The 16,823-nt window shown below is 35.5% G+C and overlaps 1 protein-coding gene across 1 annotated transcript in view; it reads left to right on the forward strand.

Moving 5' to 3' along the window:
* Window positions 1-11,166: 11,166 nt before the first annotated feature.
* LOC145664896 (E3 ubiquitin-protein ligase ZNF598) overlaps window positions 11,167-16,823 on the forward strand; it is a 64,929-nt gene continuing 59,272 nt past the window's right edge. Inside the window, exon 1 of the mRNA XM_081731962.1 lies at window positions 11,167-11,430. Coding sequence (XP_081588088.1) covers window positions 11,254-11,430 — 177 coding nt within the window. The 5' untranslated portion in view covers window positions 11,167-11,253. The remainder of the gene's footprint in view (window positions 11,431-16,823) is intronic.

The following is a 16,823-nucleotide window of genomic DNA, read 5'->3' on the forward strand; positions in this document are numbered from 1 at the left end:
TGATTCATAACGTAAATAATTCAGGTAATTGAAGTGCTGAAATATAGAGATTAATGTGTCAATGGTCTCAACATGTAAATTCCAGTCTCTTCGCGATCAGACGTTACAAAGATTTTGATGAGTCCTTCAATGTTAAGGAAATTTTTCAGGTAACTGCAAAGTTCTGATTTCTCGTTACATTCATTCACAAATCTTAAATAACAGTCTCTTAGTTGTTGATTTGAAACTAACAGTAGATTATGGAGGAATTTACATTTTTCTTCTGTATTTTGCAAGGTCAATTGAATTTGATTTACTTCTTTAAGCAAATTGTTGTATGCTTCCTTTTTCTTACTACTCCAGAGAGCATCCCAAATCATTTTCTCGAGTACTTCAGAGACAATTAACATTCCTTGAAATGCCCAAATATATTTTCCATTTAGTACACTCTTAACTGAATTCACTCTGAAGATCTCTGTTTCAACCAGAGCATCATCGAAACCGCTACCAAGGAGGTACTTCCTAACACTACGTAGAGCCACTTTTGTGGAATGAAACATTCTAAGCATTGGCAATATGTCATAAAATTCCTTTGGGTTACTTAGAACTATGTACACAACTGTACAGAATATTCCTTCGTCTGAGAAGACCGGAAGGTTGAGTTGTCTCAATAGTTGTCTCACAGATTCAAAGATTTTAATGGCAGTACACACAGTAGCGTAATCGGTAACTGGGGAAGGAATAACTAGCAGAAACCCAACTTGTTTAATTGGTACAAATTTGGATGAAATTAAAGAGAGTCTGATTCTCCACGTTGGTGATACGAGCTGAGCGTCGGCTGAAAACGCACCACATCGAGTAAGAGAAATAACAAACTCAGTTTTTAGAGCACATGTGGATGCTTTATCAGATGAATGAATGCCAACATCCTTAGCTACTTTAAAATTGTTCGGAAGAGCATTGTTGGTTGTACTCTTCCTTCGATTTAGGTTTTTTTTTTTTTTTTTTTTTGACACGGTAGCTCAAACAAAAGTTTACAAGTTCTGTTCATCGGTGCAGTTTGTGAAATCTCTTTTTCTGTGGATCTCTTCTGATGTTTTATGTTAAAAAGAACCACGGCAGTACGATGGCTCTCAAATGTACCTAAGAGCGGTGAATATCCTCAAAGTCGAACTCTTCAAGAGCTTCTATTGTAAAGTCTCTTAAGTTGAAATGATTTCATATCGGTGTGTCAGCTTTGGACCTCCTCCGAAATAAATTCCTGCGTACACCCCTGGCTATATACAAGACTTCAATGTATCGCAAATGTAAGGTAATATTTGAATTCTTTGGCCCCGAAAACCTATAATTCGACACCAAGATCACTTTCCTAGATGACTTAGTTCCTTAGTTATGTATGGTTATTGCTTATTTGGCGGCCATACTGGAAAATGGCGTCTGTGGAGGTAAGCGACCATAATTGAGATGTCTACCCAAGAAAAAATAGAAAGCTATAGGTCGAAGAACACGATGCAAAAATAAAACCCCGTGCACCCACAAATTTTTACGGGCATATATTGTGGATCCCGGACTATAGTACATTAGTAGATAATCGATAAAGTATATGTATTCCTCAAACTCTTGGGGGGCAATTGCCCCCTCCTGCCCCCCTAAATTACGCCCCTAACGATGTATAGTATGTAAGGTAAATATGGATTGAACACTGTCAAAAAGCAAGTTGTTTGAGTAAAATCAATAATAATGATGAAGTATAAGCATCTTCTTCGAATTACCCAGGGTGCCCCATGCGAAGGTTACGTGCTTGAAATATCTCACGTCTTGATTTGGAAACTCCAGACTCGATTTAGTACGCAACGTGACTTTTAGTCTGATCATATGACACAGTCTGGTGCTTATGGAAAACCAGATAGCCCCTTACCGTACGATAGTATTATTCTCTGTTACTTGGCCCTAACGTGTTTCGGAAAGTCGAGGCTCGGCTGTTGGGGTATAATTCGTTGCTATCTTTCTTCACTAATATGTTTTTAAGTACGGAAGTTAGTATCACATTCTAGTCAAACTCCCGATAAGATGCTAAAAACGACTCTGAATAAAGCCGTGTTTGTTTAATTTGTAGATTTATGGATGTTTGCTTCTGCTCTTCAAACAAGATAAAGAAAAGTATATTTTCTTTCTTTCCTTATAATATAAGAATACTGTATAATATTATACATTCCTTTTGTATGTTCTTGTTTTTAAGGGTCCACATCTCAAATATTTAGTTACATGTTACTCCCCCGAGTATGTGTTAACACATACATCTACAACGACACATTACCCTTCCACTAACATTGTAACGTGCAATAGGCCAAAATGTGCAAAATTATAGTATTAAAAAAACAAGTGTTTAGTTTTATGAAAACAACTACATTTCATGGGAGATTAAAAAAAAAAGGAAAATAAGATCCAATGAATCTGGTTATTTTGAAACAAAAGAATTATGAAATATTTTATAGCGTGACTAAAGTGATCGTTAAAATGCAACCTACAAGTTTCTCTAATCTGTGGTCTCCGTCCCACCATATGTAAGTAAGCAATCTTATTTATGTTCACCCTTAATTGAGTAAAGGAAAAGAAATTTCAGGTTCTTTAACATTTCCATACACATAAGACTAGTTTTAGACAGAAGCATTCCTCGTAGCAGATGTGTTGCCAAAAATCTCGTATAATATTCTATGGCATCAAAAGTACGTCGTGCTTTACACGGTAGCATTTTGATAAGCGTCTTGTCGTAACGCAGCAAACAAATCACTGGAGAAGAGTGCAATTAAGGCTCCGAAACTAAAAACAGATATTTCAATCGCTATTTCTTCTAAAGCCCTTTGTTGCATATGCTTATTGTGATACAAAGGACTTTAACTTTGTACAAACAAGGATGCTCCTCATATTTTTCAATCAGCATAATAATAGCAACACTACTCCAACTCATTTTTCTTTACTACAATTTAATTTCCCACAAAACAAAGAGCATGGATATTTGGCACAAAATCTTTCGCTTCTTTTTAACACACCACGGCGCTGCAATCGGACCAGAAATGTTGGGGAAAATGCTACGAAATAGAGCAGGTTCTATCGACAAGAAATGCCATAGGATATGCTATGGCATGGTAAATGCCATATTTGCATCTGCAGCTTTACACGGTAGGATATTGATGATACGATTTTTGCTACGAGAAATGCTACTAGTGATGAGCGCAAGAGTCTTGGTCTTGCAGTTTTTGCAAGAGTCTTGCATGCAAGACCAAGACCAAGACTCTTGCGCAAGAGTTTTGCTTAAGTACAGGTCAGTGGTAGAGCGTTTACCTCAGGTGCTGGAGTCCTTGGTTCGATCCCAGTTGGCACCATATGAGTTTTTTGGTGGATAGAGACCGTGTGTGTAGGTTTTCTCGGGATTTTCCAGTTTTCTCCTACTTTCTTTATTCCACCATTTCATCCATTTCTCATCATCACCATCTCCCTTAGCCTCGGTGTATAATTGTGGCACGTAAAACTAGATATTACATTATTTCAAAATATATTAGTGGTGTTCTTCCAAAACTAAAGAGAAATGTAGTATTGAACATGGGTAATACTGTACACCATAGGTGTCGACTACATGGGTATGGCCTTGGCTCCGAGACTCAAGCATCCGTTGGAAAATTTTAATGTGTGCTCATAAAATTAATATTGAAATAACATTTTTATGACATTGACAAAAACGTAACCGCAAGTTTGATTTTCAATGACGAGTGCTTATACGTTGAATAATTGTTTATCAATATAGCTTTTAGCCTTCTCAGATATATGACACACGAGGATTGAGCAACATAACATTATACAACAATAAATAATCCATATTCACATGTGAGAGTGATTTTGTACCGTTATTTCAAATAACTTGGAGTTTGATGCTGTGTTTTTGTATTTCTAATATAGGTCAAAAGTATTTGTATAAATTGAGTTTACACAAAAGACATGGATAGTTCAGTCGTTTTACTCAAATTATTCTAAAATATTAAGAAGTTTGATTATAATCATTATTATTTTATTTTCTCTCTCTTTTTTTGGCCAATATTGCTAACATACAGTATCACCATCATCATAGCTATTCTGTCATTATTAGCAGGTCACTTGCAACTCAGAAGCTTCGATGTACGGTAGTCCTCAGCTAGTTTCTTCGTCAGCAATTTCCTGTTTTAATACTTTCCTTCAACTACAGTCTCCTTTGTCCCCCCTCTCTTTCCTTCCACCATACCCTCTAACATGTCCCTCATAATAAAGTTCCTCCTCAGCCAATGTCCCAACCAGTTCCTTTTCCTCCTCTTAATTACATCTAAAATTCTTCTTCTCCCCTACTGCTACTATTTCTAACACCTTCCCATTCGTTTTCCGTTCAACCCAGCTAATTCTCTCTTTTTTTCGAAAGCCTCCAATATATTTTTCATCGCTTTTGCGTAATATCCATATTTCTGTTCCATAGAATACATACATATTGGAGTCAGTAAAACTAAATCTCAATATTTAATTGGAAGTTTGTTCAATACAAAGATTAGCTAATCTCGGTTGAAAATAAAAATTATCTGATGCCTTTAGAGTGTAAAAATAATTTAGCAATTCCTGCTATTTCAATAATATGTGCCGTCTTGATTTTCTTTCATGCGTCTTAGGGGTGGCCTCTCCAATTTTTGGGAACTAGTTGAGTATTGAATATGTTAAAAAATATAAAAAGATTACGAAACGTTGTAAGTTATCTTATAAGTAGTGAAGCGTGGGGAGCCATTGAAAAAAATAAAGGTTACCGCCTATGTTGTACACTATCATCATACTTGCACGAAGGTAAAGTATATTACATTTAGAAACATACATTGTATTTCCGTTACTATTGGCATATTGTAGAATTTATCCAGAGTAAAATTTACCTATGAAAAGCATAAGATTTCTTAAAAGCAAGACTTGCAAGACTCTTGCAGCAAGACCAAGACCAAGACCAAGACTGGGTGTGCAAGACCAAGACCAGGGATTCCAGTGCAAGACCAAGACCAAGACTGGATGTGCAAGATCAAGACCAAGAGCAGCCGGGTCTTGGTCTTGGTCTTGCATTTGCTCATCAATAAATGCTACAATAAATGCTTCCGTCTAAAACTAGCCTAAGCCTTGTATTGGTATGATGTTTCTACTAAATTTCATTATACTCTTCTTCTTCTTCTTCTTCTTCTTCTTCTTGCTCACTCCAACCATAGATTGGTGGACAACATGGAAATTTTTAAAACTTTTCTCTCCCTTGGAAGAACTGTTTTATACTTTAATAAGACCTCTTCTTCGTAACCGCATGTAAACATTCTATCATTGGTCTTCCTCTTCCCGGTTTTCCTTATCCCTCTATCAGCATAGTGATCCAAACGGAGTGCCGAATAAGATGGCCAAGCGTACTGTTTTTTTCTTTTTCCTATTATCTTCATGATCTGTCATCCATCATTAGCTTCCTTTAGTACGTCTTCATTCCTTTTTCTTTCGGTCCATGATAGGCGAAGTATTCTGCGCCAACACCACTTTTTAAATGCTTCCAGCTTGGATATTTCAGCTTTTTTCAATGTCCACGTCTCTGATCTATAAAGCGCCACGCTCCATACCAGGGTCTTAATAAATCGTTTACGAACGTCCAACGACACATTTCTTGATGTTAGTAGTCCTCTTTTCCTATTAAATGTTTGTTTAGTCTGCGATAGAACTTAACGCCTTTTTCCCTTCTTCCTTCCGAGGATATTAAACTTCCTAAATAGGGGTACATCTTAACGCAGGGTTGCAAATAAGAAACAAATTTTACCAGCCCAAGAAAAAAGCTGCTAGCCCACATCCCACAATGGAACTCGTTTACTTACCTTCGGTACGATATTAAATACTCGCCAGCATCGACGAACCACTCGCCGGCGGCGAGTGGTTATTTACATCCCTGTCTTAACGTCTTCGATTTTCTCTCCATCTAGCTATACGTTTACCTCTTCCTGTTCTGCTCTTGTGCACTTGATCACTTTGGTTTTCTTCTTATTTATTTTCATTTTGCATGTTTTTTTTCCGTCGTTCAAGTTTGAAAGTGCTTCCTGAAAGTCCTTATCGTTGCTGTGTCCGCTATCAAGGCTAGGCCCTATGTCATCAGCAAACCTTATTGCGCTGAACACCTAACCATTTATTTTTACACCTTTCTCGTTTTTATCAAATAATTCTTTCATAGCCTCTTCTATATAGACGTTGAACAGGAGAGGCGAAAGTCCACATCCTTGTCTCATTCTTTTACTTATTCTTGCTTCCTTCTGATCTCTTCCTATAACAGCTGTTTGGTTCCTATACTGTTGGTATATTATTCTTCTGTCTCTGTTATTCACTTTCAGATTTTTCAACGCTCTGAACATGATATTCCATCCTGACTTAATTTGTTAGTTCCTAAAAGTAACTTAGGAATTCCGTTGCAAATGAAAGCAGGCAACTTGCAAGAGCGTTAGGACACCGAAGGTATTGACGGCAGCGTTACTTAAATAATGTGGCACAAAACCATTTTGGGAAATTAATAATGTATTAGATCTTAGAGAGTTCACATTGTGTATAATTGCTTCCTGTTCGGTAGATTACATAGCAATGACACTGTAATCAGGGCACCTTCCGAAATAAGCACTACAAAATTTTCTTATAAGGACATTAATATCAGCAAGCGCTTGTGGTCCATGAATTATGCCAAGTACCCAGATTGTGTATTCATGCAAATCATGTGCACATATAGGCCTACAGGATGGTCGTAATGGTTGCGACGAAATAAAAGATCAGGAAAAAATATCAATAGTAAATCTTAATATTGCTACCAGAAATTGGTGTATTGAATTTTCATTTCGATTTACGTAATTTTATTCCAAATTTATGTGCTGTCGCGCGTAAATAGACCTTCCTGGCCGACTGGTAGGATTTTCAGTGTTTTGAAATTGTAAGAACACCGCTTCTATTACTTGCATTTAAAGAATAGCGAATAGTTTGTTCACGCTTCCAAGCAAGCTTTGCTAGAATCCAAAATTATCGATTTAAACATACACGAGAGCTTAACTAATTTATGGGCGTATTAACAGGGTGTTAAAACACCGACAATAGCCAATAACAACAAAGTATTTACAGTTTAAATTTTACCGCGGATCACAATTATCACATTATAAGCACAATTATTTATTTATTTATTGTCAACACAACAGGCTATAGCCCAATTACAGTGTTGTAAATTGCGCAATTACATGTTCATAACTCTTGTTAACATAACTTGAACACATTCTATTATACAAAGCTGTTGTCCTGCAGATTGGTGATTTCATCACTATATTAATTCTTGATTTTTTGCAGTAATAAAGACCAGCGTTTCTACGTACTTTTGATGTAGGGACATGAAAATTCAATAAAGAAACTAAATCAGGACAATCCAAAATACTTTGCGTTACTTTTTGAATGAATAATAAATCGATCATATGTCGCCTTTGTTCTAGTGTAGGAAGATTAAAGTTAGCAATGATGATTTTACAGCTGTCATAAGCAGGATAAATGTGAGTTTCTTTATATGTTAGAAATTTAAAAAAAAATGTCTGTATTCTTTCTAATTGCTTACGATGTTTTATGTGAGTCGGATTCCAAATAGTAGAAACATACCTTAACTTTGAGCGAACATATGCATTGTACAACTTCTGTAATGTTGAACAGTTCTTAAATTCTTTCCCCGTTCTAATTATGAATCCTAATAGCTTGAATGCTTCACTTGTTATATTTACAATGTGACTGTCAAACGTTAACTTAGCATCAAACGTAACACCAAGATCTTTAACTGAATCATGTCTATTTACTATATATTTATTAATTTCATAATTAAAGTGATGAGGTGATTTGTTCCTAGTGAATGGTAATACTTTGCACTTGCTTGCATTGACCCCACGTTTATTCGAAGAGCACCAGTTACCAATATGATCTAGACCTTGCTGCAGCTTTATGGTGTCGTCCACAGAATTGATTTTAGCATATATTTTTAGATAATCGGCATTTAGTAATTTTTCATGGCCAGGAATACAGTCAGGTAAATCATTAATAAACAGGCGAAATAACAATGGTCCTAAATTTGAACCCTGAGGGACTCCTGAGGATGCAATATATTCTTTAGATTTGTATGCATTAAAAAGAATGGATTGTTTACGATTAGATAGGTATGATGAGAAGAATTTAATCAGGGACGGAGAGAAGTGGAAAAGCTTTAATTTTTCTAGTAATATTTTATGATTAACTTTATCAAAAGCTTTTTCGAAGTCAATATAAATCACATCTACTTGGCTGCCTACATCTAATAAATTCGCTATAAAATCTGTAATAATTGCAAGATTCGTTATTGTGGATCTTTGTGAAATAAAGCCATGTTGTTTAACTGAGATAACCGGTTTGACATGATTAAGGATTCGTCGATACAAGATATGCTCAAATGCCTTGGCAAAAGCAGGTAATATTGCTATGGGTCGAAAGTTGGTAATATCTTGACTATTGTTGGACTTCGGAATTGGACAAATTAAATCTGTTTTCCATTTGTCTGGGAATTCACAACAATCTACCACATTGGGGAGTCATACTCATATCGGTCGGTCTTCGTGGCCGAGTGGATTAGCGCTCTTTGCTAGTAACGAAAATCTCTTTTGGCGTGAGTTCGAACCCGGTCCGAGGAAAGTTTTTTTTACATTTTTATAACACTTTTTAAATTAAAATAATATGAAAATAATACTCAAAAAAGTGATTTGCTTACTTTTGCGCAGATAAGTAGTAGTAGTAGGAGGAATGGGTTAGAAGCCCCGCAGGGCTCGTTATGTTCCCCTTGTAATCCATGATATAAATTTTGTGACGAACTTAAAACAACTGATTAGGATAGCCGCGTAAAACAGCTGGCTAGAGTAGCGCGCGAAAAAACGTACTTCCGGGAGCATCACTCTCCCAAGCGGGTCGAAGTATAAGAGGTTTCAGCTGCTCTTCCCGCTGAAACTGTGCAGACTGCGGCGCCGCCACTCAAGGAAGTTGGGTACTACTAACTACTAAATGCAAGAACGAATCAAATTCAGAGCGCATGAGTCTGATAGAATTAGCCAATGATACACTTACTTACTGCCAGTAGCAGGCGATGCAGTTAGTTACAACTCTAGCGGTGCTATCGCCGAGTCACTTTTGTTGCATTGTGGGAACGATTTGAATTTCCATTAGGAACATAGGGAGTGGTTCATCAAGACAGTCAGTGATGAACCCGCTTAAATGCAGTTCTCTACATTGTATGCACAGCAATACTTTGATACACTTCATTACGGTTTCAGAGCCTTACATCCCTCTTGATGTACACCCGTTCTCTCCTACATGCTTCCAACTGCGAAAGTGGTTATTCAGTTACGAAGCAGATCCTTTCGTCCAAGTATAACCATAATAAAACTACTAATAAAATAGGAATGTTACGAAAGTTAAGAGACGGTTTTATGAAAAATACAGTATGAACGTTGTGTAATGACTGCTATTGTTCAATTACACGAAAGGAGTTACGTGTTCATAATCGTTTCATAGTAGGTATAGTAATGGAATTACATGATTTAAGATGAATTTGTGAAATTTTTGATAAATGTGTAGAAAGAAAATTTGGATCTTTATTTCACTTTTGGTCAGCTGTCAGAAATGGAAAATGTACAGTAATTGGCATTTTATTACTGCCCATCACACAGACCAGGTGCGAGTATAACTGCTAGCTTTGTAAGAAATTTGTTCGTTTAGAATCAAAACTAGATAATTAGGCCTATCTACATAAGATTTAACCTTTGCAACTGTAGCTGTAGCCATAGAGTATTGAACAATCTAGATATTCATTATTCTATGCTAAAGATTATTATTTTAATTCATATGCCATTCAAGTTTATAACTTATGTGCAAATACCGCATTAGTGTAATTATCATAATTCAGCTACATAAATAATGTACTATTTTAAGCACAAATGTCTTAATTGCATTATTAAAGCAATTATTTATTTGCTTTCCTTACATAATTTTAAATTCTATCCTATACTCAGAGAACATAAATATGTTCGGTTTTTTTTTTTTTGTAACGCTTTGACATTCCACTTATGAAATCACTAATTTGCATATTTATCAAGTAAATTATTATAAGTTCAGCTCACAAAAATATTTAAAATATGCCTTTTAAAATTTCATTAAGCCACGTTGACAGTATCGTTATTCCTACAACGAGAAACTGCCATCTTAAGTACATAAAAGTAGTAACCTAGTGTATATTCTCCTACATTACGCTCTATGAACTCGCAGACTTGTCAACTTGGACTTTTGACAAACGCACTAGGTGATGTCAATACCGGAAATAAGACGTGGCACTTGGAGTGCGCACTTGTATATTTTGGACACAGCCAAAGTTTTGCTCAAAACACGATTTTCTCAATTCAAGATGTTGAGTGGACATCATGTATGACTGCAGCCCGAAGAAATCAATTTGAAAGGAGCACTGTTTTGTATTCATACTTCACACAACCAAACAATTGAAAGTTTCAGTGAACTGAAATTGTTAGCTGAAAAACTGAGCATCTCTTGTCTACTTCGAGCTGAGCAATCCCTAGGGCCTCATTCTATTATAATTTAGATCAACTAAATGCAAATTTTTTGTTATATTTTCTGATAATCGGCTTAGTTGTTATAATTATTTTTATTTTTTTGCAAAATGGTGTGCCGCAAATTTTGCGAAGAACGGTATCTTTGTATGCATTCAATTACAACCACGAAAAAATGTGAAGCAACAAACAATAATAATATAAGTGATAGAATATTATGAAATGTAGTATAATTTAAGTGATAATTCATACATTCATGAACATAATATCATAATCAATTTATTTTCTGGATAATTACTAAATAATCAAATCAAGTACATACCGGTACCTTTGATATTTTTATAACATTTCTAATTTTCACTAATTTCTATATTTTTATATGTTTAAAATTGATGTAGTTTTACTTAACGTTGTGCTCAATAATATAGCATATCACAGAATACTATTCCTTAACTTCTTTTTACTTGTTTCAACTTGTTTTGTAAATTTTATTCTAGTACAAATCTTGAGTGTATTTATACTGTACATTACATAGCTAGGCATCCAGGGGATTTGTGGCAGAAGTTGGAGAGCAGTTGCTTAGGGGAAATAGAAGTTTGCATATTGAATCATGTCGTCTACAAGTTTTACAGATAATCCGGAAAATACATGCGTTGTTTGTTTCAAAAATGTTGAAATATTTTCGATAGGAGAGTGTGATCATCCCGTTTGCTATGAATGTTCGACAAGGATGAGGGTCCTCTGTCGCCAGAATGAATGTCCTATCTGCAGGCAAGAGATGCCAAAGGTAAAGTATCTTATTACAGTTAGAAGTAAGTTTTCTTGACATTAATTAAATATCTTATATGCCACTGTTATTTGTTTAATGCGTTAAGTAAATATAACAGCGTAGATCTCTGAGTAAGTATGTTGGGTAGATACGTGCTTTCATGTGTGAAAGGTCGAAGAGGAAGTTGAGCAATTAATCTCGTTTTGTGCAAATAACCTTTCTTGATATATCATTAAAAAAGAAAAAAAAAGTGTGATTTCACAAGTAGCGTATATATTTTGGGTGCAGGTTAAATATAGGTACACCACTCAAAAGAATCGTTGAAAAATAACAATTCTTTCACTTATTTTCTTATTGTCCAAAATATTTATGCTGGACAATATGATATACCCCACTTAGCATAGGCGACCAGTAATGATTATATACTTCACTATACCAGCTTTGCTATAAGCTAATCACTGAGCGAAGCAAACCAATTTTGAGGTTCACTTTACAATGCCCGCTCCAGTTGATATACTCAGAAACGAAAAATTACGCTATTAATTTTATGAAAATGGGTCCAAATTTCTCTAACCTTAAGCGAACCCGTTCCTACCCCCTACCCTACTTATCCATATTTTATTCTGCTATGTCCTGTTTAAGCAGTCCTACTTATCGATGCGCAGCTGGAGTGTGTGTTGTAAAGTTTACCCAAATTTTATTATAGAGTTTGGTAAGAGTGCATTTTATGTCGAACATTCATTGGAATCGATTCCTCGGAACAGTTCAGAGATCAATTCCCGAAAATAATCCCATCAATCGAAGCAATCAAAAAATAATTTCAGGACAAGTTTTGCAGACTACCTAATAAGCAATCGTAATTTAACTTCGCACCAGCAAACTGAGATATATCATAACAACGATAATAGATTACGATTGCTAACCAAATGATCTACCACACTCACCAAGAATTTACTCTTCAATTGCTACGAATAATGGAAATATCCTTAAGAACTGACACTAAACTCGTTCGAGAAATCAATTCAGGTGAAACGGTTGACTATCAATTTTGAGATCTAAATGGGGGACTAGCCCCCAAACACCCCGCCCGCTCAGGTACCAGTAAAAACATCCAAAACCAAAATAATCAAACCACTACTATAATATAAGAAGGGAAATAAAATTAAAAAAAAAAAAAATACGACTAATTATAAATCAATCCAACATGACGAAGAAAAATGAAATACACTTGACCAATGGAACAACCATCTACAATCCTTCTCTTCCATAAGTAATGAGCAAAATGAACCATTAAATTATCAGAACGATACGTTAAATTTAAATTCCTCTTTAAATTCAACTACATAATCTCGATAGACTGTGTACCACCGACTATCCACTTCTGACTGCGGCACATTCGACCGACATTAAATTTGTGTCTGCCGAACAAACTCGCGTCCACCTAAACTTACTACAGTTTTCAACAGTGTTGGCTGGTTTAAACAAAAAAAAGGACGAAAAATGTTTAAATCGTGTGAACTTCATGGTGACGTTTCCACATATCAAACCATCGGCATTACGTTTATCTACTTTTCACCTTTTAATCAAGGGGCCCCATGTTTAATTTTCAATCGAACCACAACCAATCTTTCAAGTGTGAACCAAGTAGCGATTCGAGGTGTCTCTTTAAGCGAAAGTCTTCTCCGTGATAACATTGGTATTTCATAAGGATTTTAAGCCTAAACATACGAAATGAAACCAAATTATATGTTTCTACTTGAATGAATGCCTGTTCTTTTATAAAGAAGCCAAGGTTGCTTAAACATATTGATAGAAATTGGAAAAATGTATCAACTGCCTACATAGCTTCCAACATCAGCTTGGATTTGACTTTGTTTTAATTGAATTGAATGATATCTACGTACCAAATTTGTAATACCTCAGTTTTAGCGTACTGACTATGATACGTTGACCTTAAAAGTTTACACACAAATTCGTTTAAATAACAGGATTTTCCCAATGGCTAAGGCTGGATTTTCCCGATTTATATATAATTCTGTATAATGTTTTTACTTGTGTATCTGTTTATCTTTTTGTCCTTCTGAAATGACTCTTGAAAATTATATTAACAAGTAGGCCTATGTAAAGATCAGTACAACGTATTTTTATCAAGAGTTCTTCGTGAGTGAGTCGGCCGCATTTGTGACCAATTAGTCCCTGTTTCGTGTCCAAATGGACAATTTCTCTTGGATGTAAGTCGAGAAGCGGTTTGGATGTGCAACGCATGAGCCATACAGGTAACATGCACCATTTTGTGATAGCTAACGGCAAGGCCTACTGCAGCTTTTTTAACGTAAGCTGCAGCATCTGTAACAAGAAGAGCATTGTCAAATTTTATGGCTTCTGGCCACAATATTTGCATTGCTTCGTTGAAAAGCCTTGCTGTCGTTAAATGTGTAGCAGCAGATAGCTCTTTACACACTAGCAAATAATTTTTCGTCAACACAGCTTCGTCATCATTACTTAGCACTCCTACAATCACGTTTCCCATTTCTTTAGTACTGGCGTCTGTAGTATCGTCCATACATAATTAAATATTTTGATTCGCACATTCCGAGCGAATATGTTGTAAAGTTTGCTCGTAACCCCTGTGCAGATAAGTTTTTCGCAATGTTGATTCGTCAGGCGGTTCGAAGTTCGTATATTTTACGAGAAACTTTCGTAATTCAGGATTTTTTAATTTGAACAGTGGAATGTCTGCGGATACAAAAGCTCTGCACAAGTCCATTGAAAAAATCCACTGCAAACGAGATGAAACACGCCTTTATTTTAGGCATTTTATAGTAAGGAAACACACACTGTGCTGAAGCACCACTCAGAACACAATAAACGAAAAGACACGTAGTGGATTCAAAGTCGTGCAATGTTGTAACTGGCTTGTGGCTGGGTAGTAGAATTTCCCACAATAGGACCTTACTTGTAGATTAAAGGTAAGGCGCGCGAAGTCTGCCAGTCAACGTACTCAAACACAAACCTGACACACTTGATATAAAAGAGTGTGGTGAAATAAGCATTTCTTTTTTTCGAAAATTTCGATGTAGCAGGTCTCAATGACCGATTTTATGTTTTTAAAATGAAAATTCTTAAAATATGATTTTACATACAAAAACTGGAAAATATGTGTTTTTATGTAAAATAAAATTTGCTGTGGTGATATAAAAGGATATAGTCAACATTTTGGCAAAAGAAAGGGCCTCTATGTCACTGCAGAAAAAACATTTATTAAAATAAAGTTCCGTTCCCTAGCCATAATACTGATACACATGCTATTTACTCTTGTGTTATTGTTTGCAGAAAATAGTGTTGTTGAGGAAACGAGAAAAGACGACATCGTCCAATATAAATAGTTAAACCTTTTTGAAAACAAAATTGAATTTCCATGATACTTCACGAAACGAAGCAAAATCACGAAGTTTACGTCGTGCCCGTGGCAGTTGTTTTCTAATTTTTTAACAAGCAGTTCTGTATATATATATATATATATATATATATATATATATATATATATATATATATATATATATATATACTAGCAGCGTTCACCCCGCTTCGCTGCGGTCACCCCGGAACGCAATAAACTTTGTTACTTAGATAATTTTTACTTTTTCGCTTTCAAGTGATATGATAAAAACCATAGAAGATTGCAGTAAATGTTAACATTATATCGCCTGTCATTTATGTTAACCCGCCCCGCTTCGCTGCGGTCACCCCCGAACGCAATAAACTTTGTTACTTAGATAATTTTTACTTTTTCGCTTTCAAGTGATATGATAAAATCCATTATAACGCCTGTCATTTATGTTAACCCGCCGAGTGACACGGTCATGCGGGTTGCATATACATACGTTTATTTTTATACCTATGATGAACTAACAAAGGATTTGTACGTAATGGACACCTGAATGGTCAATTATCTCAAGACACTGGTAATTGAAAATTAAAGTGATATGATAAAAACCATCTAGGGTCCAAATCCTAATAACCCCCCAAAAATAAAAGAAATTGGTTCAGCCGTATTAGCGTGATGAGCGGACAAAGGATTTGTACGTTCTCTTTATATATATATATATATATATATATATATATATATATATATATATATAATATGTAGGGTTGGCTGGTTTAAACCAGCTGGTTTTTTCAAGGGAACAAAAAACCGGTTTAAACCTAAAAACGAAAAACGTTTGTAGAATCTTGAACACACATTTGTGGGTTATCAAGTTTCACTCCCGTATTTTATTCCTATTATATCCAGACTTAAATTCCCCATTCAGTACTCAAAGAGATTATGCTACAAAAGCAACTTTTGTTCTTTTTATAAGTTTATGAATGTTTCTTTTGTGGCTTTTTTTTTCTTTTTTTTTTATAGTTTGGTGGTCTGTGTACATTTTATAATTTCTTTTAGTGTTCTATTTATTGATTCTATTGTGTTTGTATGTATGTGTGTTTGGGTTTTGTGGGTTAGAAAATGTTTTTCGTGGCATACGGTGTGGTGTTCTTTGAATGGCATTTGTTCACAATGGGTATATTGTTTTGCATTATGTTATTTATGTTCCTGGTTAGTTTTGTTTCTTAGGGCATGTTGGGTGAATTACGACAAAATAAATTATTTGAAATGAGTAATTAACCAAAATTCTACTTACATTAAATAATTTCTTCTAATAATATGTATTCTAAAATAATATACGTTTAGAGTGCGGGGAGGCTCTGCCACCCGCTGTTATTTTATAATGTAGATTATTGGAAGAAATAATTTTGTACATGTGATATTTTGGTTAGTTAATAGTTTGAAATAGTTTACTCTGTCGTATGATTTACCTTCTTTGGTCTCTGGGTAGTGGACCTAGAGGGAGACCTGTGTTCTAAAACATTGCTCTGGTTCGATTCTCGGCGAATTAAGTTTGGGGTGGATATAATCGTTTCCGTGGGTTTTCTCGGATTCTTTAGTTTCCTCCCACATTTCCATTCCACCAATTCTTCCAGCATTCACTTGCTTTAATCATCCGTCTTCCTTGGCGCGGTGGCTCAGTGGTAGAGCGTTCACTTCCGGTGCTTGGGGTCCCTGGTTCGATCCCAGCTCGCGCCGTGCAAAAGAAATAGTTGAGTCGTCCAAGATGTTTCTCGTTGCTATCCCATGTGATTTAGGAACAAAGAGGCTGATCAGGTAATCTTGGCACCAACCAGGTAAATTTCAGTACTGTGTGACCAGCCCAGGATACAGGTTAGTGACTATATCCTCCATTTTGTTGACCTCTAGAAGTTTCGTGAGAAATTCTTTTTAAACCAGTTGAAGTATTAGTGACTTTGAGTATCAGTGACATTGTTTTGATGACTAAATTCAAATCTTCTAATCAGGGACAATAGTCATTTTC

Source organism: Thermobia domestica, chromosome 11 (genome assembly GCF_964235325.1).
Source record: "Thermobia domestica chromosome 11, izTheDome1.hap1.1, whole genome shotgun sequence".
In the NCBI taxonomy this organism is placed as follows: domain Eukaryota; kingdom Metazoa; phylum Arthropoda; class Insecta; order Zygentoma; family Lepismatidae; genus Thermobia; species Thermobia domestica.